The sequence below is a fragment of the Drosophila persimilis genome, unplaced genomic scaffold (genome assembly GCF_003286085.1).
Source record: "Drosophila persimilis strain 14011-0111.01,24,50 unplaced genomic scaffold, DperRS2 tig00000677-arrow-arrow-pilon, whole genome shotgun sequence".
In the NCBI taxonomy this organism is placed as follows: domain Eukaryota; kingdom Metazoa; phylum Arthropoda; class Insecta; order Diptera; family Drosophilidae; genus Drosophila; species Drosophila persimilis.
Window position 1 is genome coordinate 706,944 of NW_020825333.1, and position 17,055 is coordinate 723,998.

A 17,055-nucleotide genomic window follows, 5' to 3' on the forward strand; every position below is an offset into this window, starting at 1 on the left:
CTTAGCAGGCTCAGGAGGGCATTTGAGACGACAGAAGGATTCGCGAAGTAGTTGGGTCTGTTTTCATCGCAGCCAGGGAAGTGAATATTTAGGAGAAGATTTAGCGATTCATCGCTGGACGTAGTCCACGACTGGTCGGTGTTCTTCAAGTAGCCCAGGGTGGGTGTTGTCTTGGAGAGAACTCTGCGCAAGCGCGAGGCTTCTGAGTTACTCGCGATTTCGCTGCAGAACTTACGCCAGGAGGCGCGTTTGGCCTTTCTAAGTCCTTTGTTGTAGGTTGACAGACTGGCCTTGTATTCGGCCCAGTTTTACTCAACGTTCTCAGCCTTAGCTTTATTGAAGAGTCTCCGGGAGGCTTTCCGGAGTTGGTCCAGTTTCGGATTCCACCATTCAGGTTTCCTCCGGCCTCTGTTCTTGAAAGAGGGGCATGCTTTGTCGAGCGCCTTATTGCAGGCGTCGGTAAAGATCTTAAGAAGACGGGTCGTTGCCTCGGGGAGAACACGACAGAGGTAATCAGAGTATCGAGTCCAGTTTGTCCGCCTAATGTTCCGGAAACGAACTGGCTTCGATACTGAGAAGGAGAAAACAGTTTCCACGAACCTGTGGTCCGAGAAGGAGTGATCTTCCAGGACCCTCCAGGATACAATGTTACTCTGTATCTCATGAGAGGCATGTGTGAGGTCCAGGACCTCCTTGCGGTTTTTAATAATAAAGGTGGGATCATTACCCCGGTTTAATAAGACCATCTGAGTGGTCAGTAAGTAACTGAAAAGGTACTCACCCCTTTCGTTTGTGTCAGTGCTACCCCACTGACAGGGATGTGCATTGGCGTCGCACCCCACAATTAGGCCGAACATTATGCGATTAGAGCCCGAAGAGGCGCGTGTGGAGGGGGGTCTGGTTGATCATGCCCCATGTATGCGGAGCAGATTCTCAGTGAGCGCTCCTGGCCTTCGAGGCTCACTGCGGTGTGGTCTTCATTGCTGAAATTTGGGAGCAAAAATAAGTGCAACACTCTTTTTGCAAGAATGCAGGTACGACTTGTACCTGCGGTTTCAGCTACGTATAGCTTGTAGTCAGAAGTCCTCAGACCAGAGACCAGACCAGGATCCAGGGCTCCTGAATGAGGACTATGTCGGCTCCACCCTTGGCCAGGTGGAGCAGTAGAGCAGCGCATGCTGCCTTACAATGGTGGAGGTTTATCTGCAGGATCGTCAGTGACATTCCTGAGTCTCACCTCCACCATTGTTGCTTCTAGATCGCTGTCGGGGGAATCTGGCTCCTCCCCGACAACGATATGGCTGAGACCTCTGGCTAGGTCGCACTCGTCGAACGCGTAGTCGTCCAGGATATCGTCCGACATCATGGACGCCGCATCCGATGCCGGGTTGTTTTCCTCGCACGAGGCCCCCTCTTTCGGGATCTTCGGCAGCTCCGGGTCTGGCTCGACCTCCGCTTGCCTGCCCTTGCGATCCGACTTATAGGTGGTAATGGTGACCTTTTTGTATCCGTAGTCGACCACACCGTCCGTTTTGGCGAGGGGCTCTAGAGACTCCTTATTTAGGACGAGGATAATCTGGCGCCTCTGCCCCTGGATGTCCTCTACCTTGGCCACCTTCCAATCGGCTGTGGGAAGGTGGGGGTTGCAGACCTGCAGAAGCCTGAGGATTTTCTCAGGTTCTGCAGGTTTTGCCGATACCCATGCTCTGGCTCTCGGGCGGCTGGGAACATCCTCCCATCTCACGGCATCCAGTTTCGCCCCTGGGTAGACCTCTTTCAGAGCAGCCACCGCCTTCATGTAGAAGGCCGCAGAGCGAGCGTCTTGGCAGGCGATGGCTTTCACCTTGCCTTGATGCCACCCTGCGTCCTCACACTTTGGCGGTGGTCCGCCGTTCTCCTCCAGTTCCTGTAGGAACCGGTCCTGGAGCTCGTTCTCCACCAGGTGCCACTTATCGCGAGGGACATGGCCGTCCTCGGCGCCCCTGTCCAGGACACCGATCAGGGTCTTGCCCCTCGCCACCTCAGCGAACGACCGGTTCGTGGGGTGGGTCTTCACCCGCTTGGCTTGCTGGGCTTGGCCTGGCTGGCTAGCGGGGTCCTCCGCTGAGCGTTGCCGCTTTTTGGGGGCCTTGGCTGCGCCCTTTCCGGCTTTGGCTGGCTAGAAGAGTGGCAGGATTGAGGAGGCCCATAGCCTCTGCTCCTTTCCTTGTGCCGACGCCCTAAAGTTCGGGTCCTCGTTGGACAGGATGAAAGCCGCTCGTCTCCTGTCCTGGTACGACGGCTTTGCTCCCCGTGGTGCAGAGACGCTGCTCGCCGGGGCCCCCATGGGTTCCTTGGTCCCGGTGCGCTTACCAGCCGCGATTACGCTCTGCTTGGCAGCCACCCCGGTCTCCGGTTCGCCCTTGGAGCCACCCGACTTGGAAGGACCCGATTGGCTTTTCGGGCCCCCCCCTCGCTGCGGCCGCTGCCTGAAGACGGTGGACCGACTCAGTCTCCTTCCCCGTCTTCTTTGGACCTGTTTTCCCAGGCGTTGGTACAGAGGGATTGGCTTGTACCTCCGGTACTTTAAGAGGAGTACCGAGCTCCTTTGCGGTGTTTTTATTATGTATTTTTGATATATTTGGCAATTTTGATCCCACGAGTAGGCGGGAAGGGGTTGGTCACCCAAGGCATAGCCCGCTTGCCCCGGGAAGCCTAATTTAAACTGGAGGTCGGCAGGTATCCAGAGTCCGCATATTCGTGACCGGGCACCCCCCCGGCCATGCATCCCTCGGCTTATAACAGTGTCACTTTGGATTGGGGTAATTTCACTGAGAGTTTATTTCTCTCCGCCCGACTGCCATCCGCCAGCATCCTGGCAGAGATAGGACCGTGCCAGGACCTGTTTCCAGCCGCCCTCACGGGGAGAGTGTAGTCGCACTTCCACCGGTGTGTACAGTTACGGCGGGTGACGGTTCGCTCGCAACCCTCTGTGTTCTGTGTGGTGTGGGACGCAGGCCTCACCGGCTATTACTAACCGGAGCGGCTGCGCCTCAGTTCCGAGATCACAGTTGTGCGAGCCGACCCGTCATCTGTTTGTCCCCCTGTAGCACCCGATGGCTGACGGCCCAATTGTGGCATAATTTCGGACAAATTTTCTGTAATACCCTGTTAGTCCTAAGAAGCTACGTAGCTCTCTGATATTTTTAGGAATTGGATAGTTTTGTATTGTGGAGATTTTGTCTGGATCTGTTTTAATGATATTATGGGAAACAATGTATCCCAGAAATTTGGTTTCCAATTGAAAGAATTTTGACTTCTCTAGGGAAATTTTCATATTAGCGTTTTGCAAAATCTGTATTATATGAAACCTGACTCTAAATCAATGGCCGAGAAATACATTGCCTTACCTAAATTGGCAAGGATTACTGAAGGATCTTGCATAGGGTATCTATCCGGTATGGTGTTTTCATTAAGTTTCTTAAAGTCTATTACTAATCTATGTTTAGGAGTTCCGTCCTCATTTACTCCCTTCTTTGGTACTACTATTACCGGTGAATTATATGGGCTTTTACTAGATCTGATTATACCTTCATCTAACATTTTACTTATTTCGTTATTAACGAAATCGTTAACCGAATAAGCGTATGGATACTGTTTGCCATATACCGGTCTTTCATGTTCAGTGTTAATCTCTCCTTTTATATCCGTTCTGAACGGTAACTGTAAATCTATTTTGGCATGGTCTTCTTCGATGATAGATACCATTTTCTCTTTGAGATTTTCTAAATTGTCTTCTTTGTATGTTATTGTGTTATACAATTTCATTTTTTTCAATTCAGAATTTGCATAATTTTATATGTCGGATATTTCTACGACGGCGCGTTCAGGATTTTTGCATCCCAAACTTTTAAATCGTTCATTGTCGGATAATTCAACGACGGCGTGTTCAGGATTCTTTAATCCCAAACTATTCAAACTTTTAGTGTCGGATAATTCAACGACGGCGGGTTCAGGATATTTGAATCCCAAACTATTGAAACTTTGGATGTCGGATAATTCAACGACGGCGGGTTCAGGATATTTGAATCCCAAACTATTGACGGATAATTCTTCGTCAGCGTGCTCAGGATTTTTTTATCCCAAGCTATATATACTTACTTCCACCTTTACTGAATCACTTTTCATTTCTTTTTCTTCTTCAAAATATTTTTTTATTATATATTCCTTCAATAGAAGGATGGCTTTTCCTTCTATAAAGGTTAATTTGTTTAAAGAAAGAACCTCATCATATATTAGTTTCTCTTTATTGTCTTTATAACTTAAAGTCCCCTTTCCTGTATCAATAACAGCTCCGATTTTCTTTAATAGGTTAAATCCTATTAGTAAATCCGCCTCCATTCCATCTATTTCTTAAAACACTTTTTTTGTGTTAAAAATAGTTATATTATGGAAATATTTAATTATCGAAAACCCATTTACTGTAGCAACTTTCTTATAAATTGATAATTCTTTTTTATTTTCGTAAATTCCCTTTTTTATATAACAGGAAGTTGCTCCCGTATCTATCAAAACTTTTAATTCTTTGTTTATTTTTTTATCTACTCTTTTTAAGTAGGGCAGACCTACTTCGTGGGCTGATCTAAAAAATGGTCCACTTCAATGTTATTTATCCGCATTGCTTTATTAGCCGGTTGTTCCGAAGTTTCATTTGGTTTTCGTTTCTGCACTTGATTTGCGTTAGATTGATTATTCGGTACTACGTTTCCTCTAAATTGCTGAGCTTGGTTATAATTGTTATTATTTCTCCGATAATAACCATTAGTATTTTCCCGATAATATCTATTATTATTAGTATTATTATTATTACCCCTGTATTGAATGCTGTTCTGTCGGTTCTGGATTTCTATTGATTCGGCTACATCCATTGGTTCTGGGGCCTGTTGTTGTCTATTACCCAAGAAATAGGGTTGTCCCCATGACATGTTATTCCTTTGAAAATCCCTTTTTTGGTCGAATGGTGAACTATTAGTCCTTGGTTGCCGTTGGTTGAATCTTAATGTATTGTAATTATTATTCACTGAATTTCTGGGGCCTCTGAATTGGTAGGCAAATTGGGCCCGTATGTTATTTGATTGCAATTCCTGTACCTTTGCCAAGGCATTCGGTAAATCTGGGGGATTCAATGAGAATAGGATTTCTGCAATACCGCCGTTTAGGCCAGTGACAAAAATGCGTTAGGCATTGTCTCTAATTTTTATACCCGATACTCAAAATGAGTATTGGGGTATATTAGATTTGTGGTAAAAGTGGTAGTGTGTAACGTTCAGAAGGAATCGTTTCCGATTCATAAAGTATATATATATATTCTTGATCAGCCTCAATAGCCGAGTCGACTGAGCCCTGTCTGTCTGTCTGTCCGTCCGTCCGTCCGTCTGTCTATCCGTCCCTATCAGCGCCTAGTGCTCAAAGACTATAAAAGCTAGAGAGACGACATTTTATATCCAGACTTCTGTGATATGTCACTGTTACAAGAATATTTCAAAACTTTGCTCCGCCCTCTTCCGCCCCCACAAAGAGCGAAAATCTCAGAGACTATTAAGGCTAGAGCAACCAAATTTAGTATCCGCACTCCTGTTATATCTAACTATAAAACGTATATCTCAACATTTCGCCGCACCCCCTTCGGCCCCCACAAAGAACGAAAAACTGGTGCATCCATAATATTGAGGATACAAGAAAACTAAAAACGCAGAATCATAAATAATGACTATATCTTTTAGATTGCTGAATGCTGATCAGATCGAATCATTTTTGTAGCCAAAAGCAAGAAATCAATTTGCAGTAACTACGCAGCACCCGACGTCACGCTCAGACTCAGACGTCACGCTCCGGCGTCTGCCGGAGGAGAGCCATACTGACTTAGTATCGGGAATAACCGTAGAGTTGCGGTGTCCGCAGCAACTCACAACGTTCCCCCTCGTTTTATTTGATTCTTTTGTAATTTTACTGTCCTTTCCGTGAGTCATTATTGTCTTATTTATTAAAAAGGTCATTTTCTTGTTAACCTCGTTATAGAAATCTATTATTGAAAGGTTCCCTTGTCGGAGAACGCTTAACTGTAAACAAAGTCAAGTCGTGAAAGTATGGCATCGAAATTTAAAACTGTCCCGTGGTTGGTCAAGGCGTCATGTGCTGGTCCTGTTATTTTGTTTCTTAAAATTGTTAAGGCAATATAATATTGCTTACTTTCTTTCTTATATAGTTTCACTGCAGTTTCTGCAACTTCCCTCCATCCTACGTATTGGTTTAATCCACCATTGAAAATTGGTAGGGATTCTATTACTTTTAATGTGGTGTCATCTTTGATTGTCTTATCTATTGTTTTTGCCTGATAATCTGAAACCTGATCGGATTTAGATTCTATTTGTTGTTTCAAATTTACTATTTGCTCCTGTACTTGTGAAATTTGAAGTGCTATCAATTGTTTGACCAGATCTGCAGTGAGATCGGTCCTTGTCTGTGAGTTAATCATTTTTAGTTTTCCAAACTCTAAAGTTAGTTGATCCACCACAAATTGTTCTTATATTTTTGTTTTTATATTCTTGAAAACCGCTGGGCTTAAATTTAATTGAAATTATTTATTTCGTATTACTACTTTCGCTCACTAAATATCCGGTAGGGGTCGTCCTTCTTGGTTTGGCTGACAGATCTTCGAACGGGTCTTCCTTCGTAAATATCTTTGTTGTTTAACTGGGTCTTCTGGGGATCTTCCTTCTTTGGTTCAGCTGGTAGTTTCAATTTCTTTGTGTTTTGTTTTGATTTGTTTTGTTTAAAGATTTTGTTTTTTTTTTTATATTTTTGAAGTGTCTTGATTAGCTTTTTTGTATTTATTTTTGCACACCCTAAGCTCCGGTTTGTTTCCTTTTTATCTCAGTTTTTCTTATCTAATATCTCACAGTCACTCCGCGTTTTTATATTGAAGGATTTATTCCATTTATTAATTGTCCTTAGGGTTTCGGCACGACGCAAAACATGTATTATTCGGTGCTTTTTATACAACGTCGCCCCACGTTGGGCGCCAATTAAATAACTGCGGTAGCGGATTGCGTTTTTAAAAAGTTTTTATTTAATTTCTAAGTTTACAGATATAGATTTAAGTTGAGGGTCACAAAGGATTCCGGACAAAGGGTTTGCGCGATCTTAGTTTTTAGCTCGACTTTGCGGTGTCGCTTCTGGATCAAGACTGACTTGAACTTTTTGATCTTTGCATCGTCGATCCCTTTCGGGAATAGTTTTTCTATAAACATCTCAATTGATTTCGCCATCCCGAGTATTAGATTTCGTCATCCAAAGAGAGAACTGTAAAATGCCCAAAGTGCAGGATCTTCAGAAAGCCGGGTGTGAGATTGTTTATGAGAAGCCGGGTGTGGGCAAACATTGTTTTTCCATTTAGGCGAGTGTCAAAGATTGGGATTGTGGCGGGAGCCATTGAGATTGGACATCTTAGAAATCAATTAGGCGGAGGCCTAAGATTGAAATTGTTTTCGTTTTAGAAAGCCAAAGATTGTTTACAACTCGTATAAGAGCTCAATAGAATTGGGTACGTTAACTTGCACGCTGGCACATAGGTGACTGGCGAAGTTTATTTTCGCGTTTACGCATTGCCACCAAAGTTTGGTTATCCGGTGCTGGTATAACAGCTGACCCTACCATCATGTCAATATTTTCATGAATAGCACCACGATTAACAACACTACAAAGTCCATTATTAGCCGCTGCATTCATGTGGGACACCATATACAAGGTATCAGGAATATCTGGCAGGTGTCGTGACCTACGTATACGCATTAGTTTCACCTGGTGGTGAGATGAAGATAATCGATCATTCAACAAGGCCTTTACTTCCTCAAAATACGGCATAAATAGACGTGGTCTTACAAAGAGTCCGTGATTACTACCACTACGTATCCAGGCATTGATACGTAAATTTTCTCGTTCACCTCCAACCATATGTGAAGGTGGCGTGCTGATAAGACCTCGACGAATTGCTTGGCAGAGTATCTCACTATGTGGTGGTAAAACATGGTCTATGCGCACTAAAGGCAATAATTCTGCGATGATGTCTCGCAACTCTACATCACTCAAATCACAAAAAGTTTGGTTCACGATTCTTAAGACCTTAAAAGAAAAGTCTAGACATTTGCGAGTTGAGTTGTAAATTCAAACTAAATTTTATTCTTAAAATCAGAGCCTTATATGTGATTTGACAATGAGGTAGGAGGTACAATTTGGTAGTCTATAATTATCGTTAGACCTACGCAGAGGATACACTTTACTGAGGGTGTCTATTTGAATACATGCTTACATTAGTTTTATTTTAGGACCGCATTTGTTAAGTGTTTTCTCCACTTGTGTTTGTCGTATTAATGGGTTACAGATCTCTGTTTACACCCGTGCAGTCATAACTTGTCTACTTTATGTGATTTCTTTAGAGATCGGTGTTGTTACATGAGTGAATGTGTACAATAATCTATTAATGTTTAAACATTCAGCAAGGGGCCGAAAGTGGCATTGTATTGACGATAATATGTTCATGTTTGAACATTCTGCAAAGGGCCGAAAGTGGCATTGTTTTGTATTTTGATTCTTGTGAACCTTTTTGTGTACATTTTCTTTATTGCTATAATTACAAGTACAGATAATCATTTACAGTCAATTACAGTGGGTAGGGAAGTGCTATCGTTTGCAGTCTTCGTGCTACTTTAATTCTTCTTATGGCATTAATATTATTATAATTATTATTATTATTATAATTATTAATATTATTATAATTATTATTATGATTCCGATAATCAAGGCCGCATGTCCAGATACATGATGGAACTTAAGTCCTTTTAAATCATGATGACCTTCTTTTAACAATTTTAATTCGTTTCTTAACTTATCCATTTCTTCTGTTTGGTTAATTAATGGTACTGTTAATGGATTCAAAACAATTTTTGGTATTTTGCTTATATTACTTATATAAAATGATGAAATTGGCTCGTAGCTTTCTGTTGGAATACTGTGATGAGGTACTAGTATTTTATCATCGGTTCGCACAGTACAACCATGTATTATTGTTAAAATTCCTTGTTGCGGAAGATCTATTAGTTCTTGATTTGAGTTACTACATTGAAATCTAGCATTAGTGTTTACTGGAACTTTGAAGAGCCAACTACCCTGTCTTTCTAATTCGACCCAAAATGACCATGTCTCTGCTATCTTCCTATAAACGCAATTTGAATTACCTTTTACTACTACGAGTACTTCTGGTCTCTTTTGGAGTCATTCCTGAGTCTTGCTCTTCTGACTCGATTCCAGCTAATGGACAAATTCTAGTTATAGGTCGTTTTATCAACCCGTCTTTATGTTTTATAGTTACTACTCTGACTCTATCGTCCCTACCTTTATGTATTTCTTCTATTTTTCCCAAGGGCCATCTAGCTGGGTGACAGGTTTCATCTTTTATTAATACAATCTGTCCTGTTTTAATATTCTGCATTCCTATTTTCCATTTATTTCTTTGCTGCAGTGTGTGCAAATAATCTTCTTTCCATTTAATCCAAAATTCTCTTTTCATTTTCTGAATTAATCTCCATCTATCCAGATTCCCGATTTTTTACTCTGAAATTGTCTCAATCGGGCCAAATATTGGCCTTCCAATTATAAAATGACCTGGTGTTAATACATACAGATCGTCAATATCATTTGTAGCTGTATACAAAGGGCGTGAATTTAGTACCGCTTCAATTTGACATAATAGAGTTGCCATTCCCTCATAGGTCAAATTATTGTCCCCGATTAAGATCAATAAGTGATATTTCACGGATTTTACCCCAGCTTCCCAAATACCTCCGAAGTGAGGTCCTGCCGGGGGAATAAAATGCCACTCGATCTGTTCTCTTTCTAATATTGGAATCACTTTTATGTTGTCTTTGAGGGCTTTTCGGTATTCCTCGTCTAATTTGCGCGAAGCTCCCACAAAGTTGGTTCCATTATCGAAAAATTTTTTTGCACATTTTCCTCTTCTTGAAAAAAAATCTTCTAAGTGCAGCTAGAAATGCATCTGAAGTAAGATCGCTGACTACTTCCAAATTAATAGCTTTTGTCGCCATGCATACGAATATGGCAATATATCCCTTATAGGATTTCTGCCCCCGGTTTTTAGAGCATCGGATATGGTAAGGCCCGGCAAAGTCTACACCTGTATTTGTAAACGGGTGCGACATTGTAGCTCTGTGTTTCGGCAGATTTCCCATAATTTGTTCTGCAGTATTCTGTCGATACCTAGCACAGGTGACACACTCTTTAAGTTTTTTCTTTAAGCAATTTCTTAGCCCAAATATCCAAAACTTTCGCTGGATATAGTTTCGCATCAGATTAATTCCACCGTGCAATGTTTCTTTATGTGCATTCTTGATAAATAAAGACGTCAAGTGACACTTATCTAAAATCAAGGGATCAATCAAGATCTCAGAGACTATAAAAGCTAGAGCAACCAAATTTGGTATCCACACTCCCAAGATATCGGACCGAGACGAGTTTGTTTCAAAATTTCGCCACACCCCCTTCCGCCCCCGCTAAGGATGCAAATCTGGGGATATTCACAAATCTCAGAGACTATTAACGCTAGAGTAACCAAATTTGGTATCCACACTCCTGTTAGAACTCACTATTAAACGTATATCTCGCCCCACCCCCTTCCGCTCCCACAAAAGAGGAAAATCTGTGGCATCCACAATATTGAAGATTCGAGAAAACTAAAAACAATCATAGAAAATGATGATCTCATCCATATCTATCAGATTGCTGAATCTGGATCAGATCCGGATAATTTGTATAGCCAAAAGGAACAAATCAATTTGCAGTGGCTACGCAGCGTCTGACGTCACGCTCAGACTGATTTTCTGTCTCTCTCGCACGCACTCTTTGTCGTGTCGTTCGATAGAAGCGGCGTCTGCCGGGGGAGAGCCATACTGACTAAGTATCGGGTATAAATGTAGAGATACGGTCTCCGCAGCAACTCACAACGTTGCCCCTCGTTTTTTAATTTAATTGCGCGTCGAACGCGCAACATTGATAAGTGCGTTGAACGTTCCTTTCACGTGACCACGCGAATTGTATGAGACGAAATATTATACCGTTAACCTGGACATTATTGATTGATTTTATGCGGTTTTGGATCGTGTACGTCGGCAGGATCACTAGGGGAACTGCATGCCTTAACCAACACAGGAAGAGTGCGTCCAACGACACTAGAGGAAGCTATGGAGCTTTACCAGATTGGTCGGTTTTTAGAGATTGATATTTTGGCGCAAGGCTGTGAGGATTTAATACTCGAGTAGCTGTCCCTTGATACTTTACCAACAATTTTAAAGTGGGGTTGCCAACTCCATGGCTCCGCGTGGGTGTTTAGACAAGCATGTTAGTACCTACGAGAAGAATTTACCGTTATTAGCACCTCACCTGTCCTGCACCAAATAGATAAAACGCAACTGCAAAGTAATTTTTTAACCAGCTCCTAAGCTAGAGATTCTGCGGGCTGTTCTTAAATGTGGAGAACAGGAGCTCATTAGCCGCATGGAAGATCGTGAACCAAACTTTTTGTGATTTGAGTGATGTAGAGTTGCGAGACATCATCGCAGAATTATTGCCTTTAGTGCGCATAGACCATGTTTTACCACCTCATAGTGAGATACTCTGCCAAGCAATTCGTAGAGATCTTGTCAGCACTCCACCTTCACATATGATATGTAGTGGTAGTAATCAGGGACTCTTTGTTGAAGGATCGATTATCTTCATCTCACCACCAGGTGGAACTAATGCGTATGCGTAGGTCGCGACACCCGCCAGATATTCCTGATACCTTGAATATGGTGTCCCACATGAATGCAGCGGCTAATAATGGACTTTGTAGTGTTGTTAATCGTGGTTCTATTCATGAAAATATTGAAATGTCGGTAGGGTCGGCTGTTATACCAGCACCGGATAACCAAAATTTATTGGCAATGCGTAAACGCGAAAATAAACTTCGCCAGTCACCTATGTGCCAGCATGCATTGCTACTGCCACTTTCATCAAAACATGAAATTGAACGACAAATTCGGCTTCCTCCCTGATGAAGTATCAGCCAGAAAAGCTATGATGTTCACAAAGGAAATCCGTGTGGAGTTGCGTCCACTACTCAAAGCGAAGACAATTTGCTTGAAGATGAAGATCAAAGCCCACCGCCATCACCAGCGGCTACTGGCTCAGTTCCGCGAAACACAACCGTTGGATCTTCTTTTTTATCGTCCTCGTCAATGGGATCGTCAGCATCATAAATCTGTGGCACCGATGGAGTACACCCCTAATATAGCCGAAATCTCACTTTTCCGCGTCACCAATCAAATGGTCTTTTTGGTGTAGCCAGTATTTTAGCAACCAACTCTGGTCCTGCGCTTCAGTGTAGCTATGCACGTATTTCAGCGTCAGCGCGTCCACGAAATGAACTGCCGGCGTTAATAACTGAAGGGGACTTTCGATTTCCGCATGGAAATAGCTTGGGCTTGGATATTAGTGTTGAGAACGGCGGAGAATGGCCACCGCATCTTTAGGTCAGCTTCATTTGTCGAATAGTACTGGAAATACTAGCGGGCGTAGCGTCGGCAGCAATAACGACATGCCAGAAAGTTTACAATTAGATTTGGGGGATGGTCCAAACCCTCGCGTAGTTGGAAACGTTCTAAGTGCACTGACCCTGTGAAGTATACACGTTAGTATTTCCTTCTCGGTATTTATCCTAAAATAAAAATTTTCCATTCATTTTAGCACGCTCTGCCACAAAGCAACTATCACCGCTTCGTGCAGCGCTCTAGCTCGCCAATTGATATGATGCGTAATGGACAGTTATCGCCCACATCACACCCTCCAAATCCTGGGCCATTCAACTCTGGACCACCCAGGTTTTTATAGAGGTTGCAAGTGGGCCCAGATCCGGGGCACTTTATTTTGGGATGCCTTTCTGAACAAAAATTAAACTAAAAATGTAATTTAACAATCTAGATAAATAAAATAAACTATTAAATAAAGCTTACGGAATTTTTCTCTTCGGCAAGGGCTTAAAATTAGATAGTATGTATAATGTTAAAAATACTTAAGTATGTATATTATCTCTGGTATTTGCGAAGAAAAAAAAAGCTTAAGTAATTTGTTTATTACATCTGCAACCCTTTTGGACCTTTGTTACTCGTTAACCCTAGTAGTTGGCAGATTACAACACACAATAAATTGACCTTCCTTGCCAAATCCAACCCACCATAAACTTAAGTCGTCGAATGCTTTACCCGTTTAATCTGTCGAAATGTATAAAGTAGCTAGACTCAAGATACCTCTTGGTCATATGGTCATATATTTCAGATGTTTTAGATTTTATATAGAAAGATATCTCTCTAGTGAAAGGGAGGTACTGAAGTGGTGTATCTTTCAGCGTCTGGCTCGAATTGGGAGTGTGAGATCGCTCCCCTGCGGTTGGCCGAGTTTTTTTCGTTCTATCAAGTTCCACCAATAGACTGAGCAAGACAAACAAAATAAATGTATCGGACCATATAGTCTGGAAGTGCCAGCTGAAGTTATATACATATGTATATTAATGAATGCAGGTTTCAAGCCAGCCAGATCCAAAGCGGACGGAAGAAGGCGCCGACGCCGTCTCGTAGCGCAGAAGGGGAGCGGCGCTCGATCAGCATGGCCAAGCCGAGATAGGGGTGGGCAAAGCCATGAAGCTGCGGATGCAGCACGCCAGAGATTTCAACTTTTTCGCTTACACGTACACTGAGCCCAGTCTGTCTGTCCGTCCCTATTAGCGCCTAGTGCTCAAAGACTATAAGAGCTAGAGTATCGACATTTTATATCTAGACTTCTGTGATATGTCACTGTAACAAGTATATTTCAAAATATTGCCCCGCCCACTTCCGCCCCCACAAAGGGCGAAAATCTGTGGCATCCACATTTTTAACGATACGAGAAAACTAAAAACGCAGAATCGTAGAAGATGTCTATATCTTCTAGAGTGTAAAATCTGAATCAGATCGTATAATTATTATAGCCAGAATCAAGAAAACAATTTCATTCTTTCTCGTTCTGTCTCTCTCTAACACACAGGTTTCATGGTCGGTTTTGCCTGTTGCAAAATGTGAGTTTAAGGATCTCAGAGACTATAAAAGCTAGAGCAACCAAATTTGGTATCCACACTTCTGTGATATCAGACCTTTTCGAGTTAGTTTCAAAATTTCGCCCCACCCTTTTCCGCCCCCACAAAGAACGAAAATCGGTTACACCCACAATATTAAAGATTCGATAAAACTAACACAATCATAGAGAATGACCATATCTATCCGGTTGCTGAATCTGGATCAGATCGGATGTTAAGACCTTAAAAGAAAAGTCTAGACATTTGCGAGTTGAGTTGTAAATTCAAACTAAATTTTATTCTTAAAATCAGAGCCTTATATGTGATTTGACAATGAGGTAGGAGGTACAATTTGGTAGTCTATAATTATCGTTAGACCTACGCAGAGGATACACTTTACTGAGGGTGTCTATTTGAATACATGCTTACATTAGTTTTATTTTAGGACCGCATTTGTTAAGTGTTTTCTCCACTTGTGTTTGTCGTATTAATGGGTTACAGATCTCTGTTTACACCCGTGCAGTCATAACTTGTCTACTTTATGTGATTTCTTTAGAGATCGGTGTTGTTACATGAGTGAATGTGTACAATAATCTATTAATGTTTAAACATTCAGCAAGGGGCCGAAAGTGGCATTGTATTGACGATAATATGTTCATGTTTGAACATTCTGCAAAGGGCCGAAAGTGGCATTGTTTTGTATTTTGATTCTTGTGAACCTTTTTGTGTACATTTTCTTTATTGCTATAATTACAAGTACAGATAATCATTTACAGTCAATTACAGTGGGTAGGGAAGTGCTATCGTTTGCAGTCTTCGTGCTACTTTAATTCTTCTTATGGCATTAATATTATTATAATTATTATTATTATTATAATTATTAATATTATTATAATTATTATTATGATTCCGATAATCAAGGCCGCATGTCCAGATACATGATGGAACTTAAGTCCTTTTAAATCATGATGACCTTCTTTTAACAATTTTAATTCGTTTCTTAACTTATCCATTTCTTCTGTTTGGTTAATTAATGGTACTGTTAATGGATTCAAAACAATTTTTGGTATTTTGCTTATATTACTTATATAAAATGATGAAATTGGCTCGTAGCTTTCTGTTGGAATACTGTGATGAGGTACTAGTATTTTATCATCGGTTCGCACAGTACAACCATGTATTATTGTTAAAATTCCTTGTTGCGGAAGATCTATTAGTTCTTGATTTGAGTTACTACATTGAAATCTAGCATTAGTGTTTACTGGAACTTTGAAGAGCCAACTACCCTGTCTTTCTAATTCGACCCAAAATGACCATGTCTCTGCTATCTTCCTATAAACGCAATTTGAATTACCTTTTACTACTACGAGTACTTCTGTTCTCTTTTGGAGTCATTCCTGAGTCTTGCTCTTCTGACTCGATTCCAGCTAATGGACAAATTCTAGTTATAGGTCGTTTTATCAACCCGTCTTTATGTTTTATAGTTACTACTCTGACTCTATCGTCCCTACCTTTATGTATTTCTTCTATTTTTCCCAAGGGCCATCTAGCTGGGTGACAGGTTTCATCTTTTATTAATACAATCTGTCCTGTTTTAATATTCTGCATTCCTATTTTCCATTTATTTCTTTGCTGCAGTGTGTGCAAATAATCTTCTTTCCATTTAATCCAAAATTCTCTTTTCATTTTCTGAATTAATCTCCATCTATCCAGATTCCCGATTTTTTACTCTGAAATTGTCTCAATCGGGCCAAATATTGGCCTTCCAATTATAAAATGACCTGGTGTTAATACATACAGATCGTCAATATCATTTGTAGCTGTATACAAAGGGCGTGAATTTAGTACCGCTTCAATTTGACATAATAGAGTTGCCATTCCCTCATAGGTCAAATTATTGTCCCCGATTAAGATCAATAAGTGATATATCACTAATTTTATCCCCAGCTTCCCAAATACCTCCGAAGTGAGGTCCTGTCGCGGGAATAAAATGCCACTCGATCTGTTCTCTTTCTAATATTGGAACCACTTTTATGTTGTCTTTGGCTTTTTGGTATTCCTCGTCTAATTTGCGCGAAGCTCCCACAAAGTTGGTTCCATTATCGAAAAATTTTTTTGCACATTTTCCTCTTCTTGAAAAAAAATCTTCTAAGTGCAGCTAGAAATGCATCTGAAGTAAGATCGCTGACTACTTCCAAATGAATAGCCTTTGTCGCCATGCATACGAATACGGCAATATATCCCTTATAGGATTTCTGCCCCCGGTTTTAGAGCATCGGATATGGTAAGGCCCGGCGAAGTCTACACCTGTATTTGTAAACGGGTGCGACATTGTAGCTCTGTGTTTCGGCAGATTTCCCATAATTTGTTCTGCAGTATTCTGTCGATACCTAGCACAGGTGACACACTCTTTAAGTTTTTTCTTTAAGCAATTTCTTAGCCCAAATATCCAAAACTTTCGCTGGATATAGTTTCGCATCAGATTAATTCCACCGTGCAATGTTTCTTTATGTGCATTCTTGATAAATAAAGAATCAAGTGACACTTATTTCAAATCAATGGATGTTTAACCTCAAATACCGCATTGGAGTTTTGCAATGTACCTCCAACAAGTAACAATCCGTCTTTATCTAAGAACGGATTTAAGCTTAATAGTTTATTTTTTGTTTCTATTTCCTTTTTATTAATTAGGCTTGCTATTTCGGAACTGAATTGTATAGCATGTTGTTGTTTTACTATTAATACTTTGGCGCTCTTAAACTCCTTCACTGTCAAAAATGGAGGAAATTCTTTCTTTTTGGGTTTGATTTGAATAAACCTCAATACATATGCAATGACTCTAGTTTATGCATACACGAATA

General features: G+C 41.3%; 1 protein-coding gene and 1 pseudogene across 1 annotated transcript in view; both read left to right on the plus strand.

Moving 5' to 3' along the window:
- Positions 1–11,078: 11,078 nt before the first annotated feature.
- On the plus strand, positions 11,079–12,978 carry LOC6603991 (annotated as a pseudogene).
- An 803-nt stretch (positions 12,979–13,781) lies between these two features.
- The window catches only part of LOC113566366 (BTB/POZ domain-containing protein 7-like), a 43,411-nt gene continuing 40,137 nt past the window's right edge, over positions 13,782–17,055 (plus strand). The window contains 1 exon segment of the mRNA XM_026991671.1: positions 13,782–13,845. Within this exon segment, the coding sequence (XP_026847472.1) occupies positions 13,782–13,845 (64 nt within the window).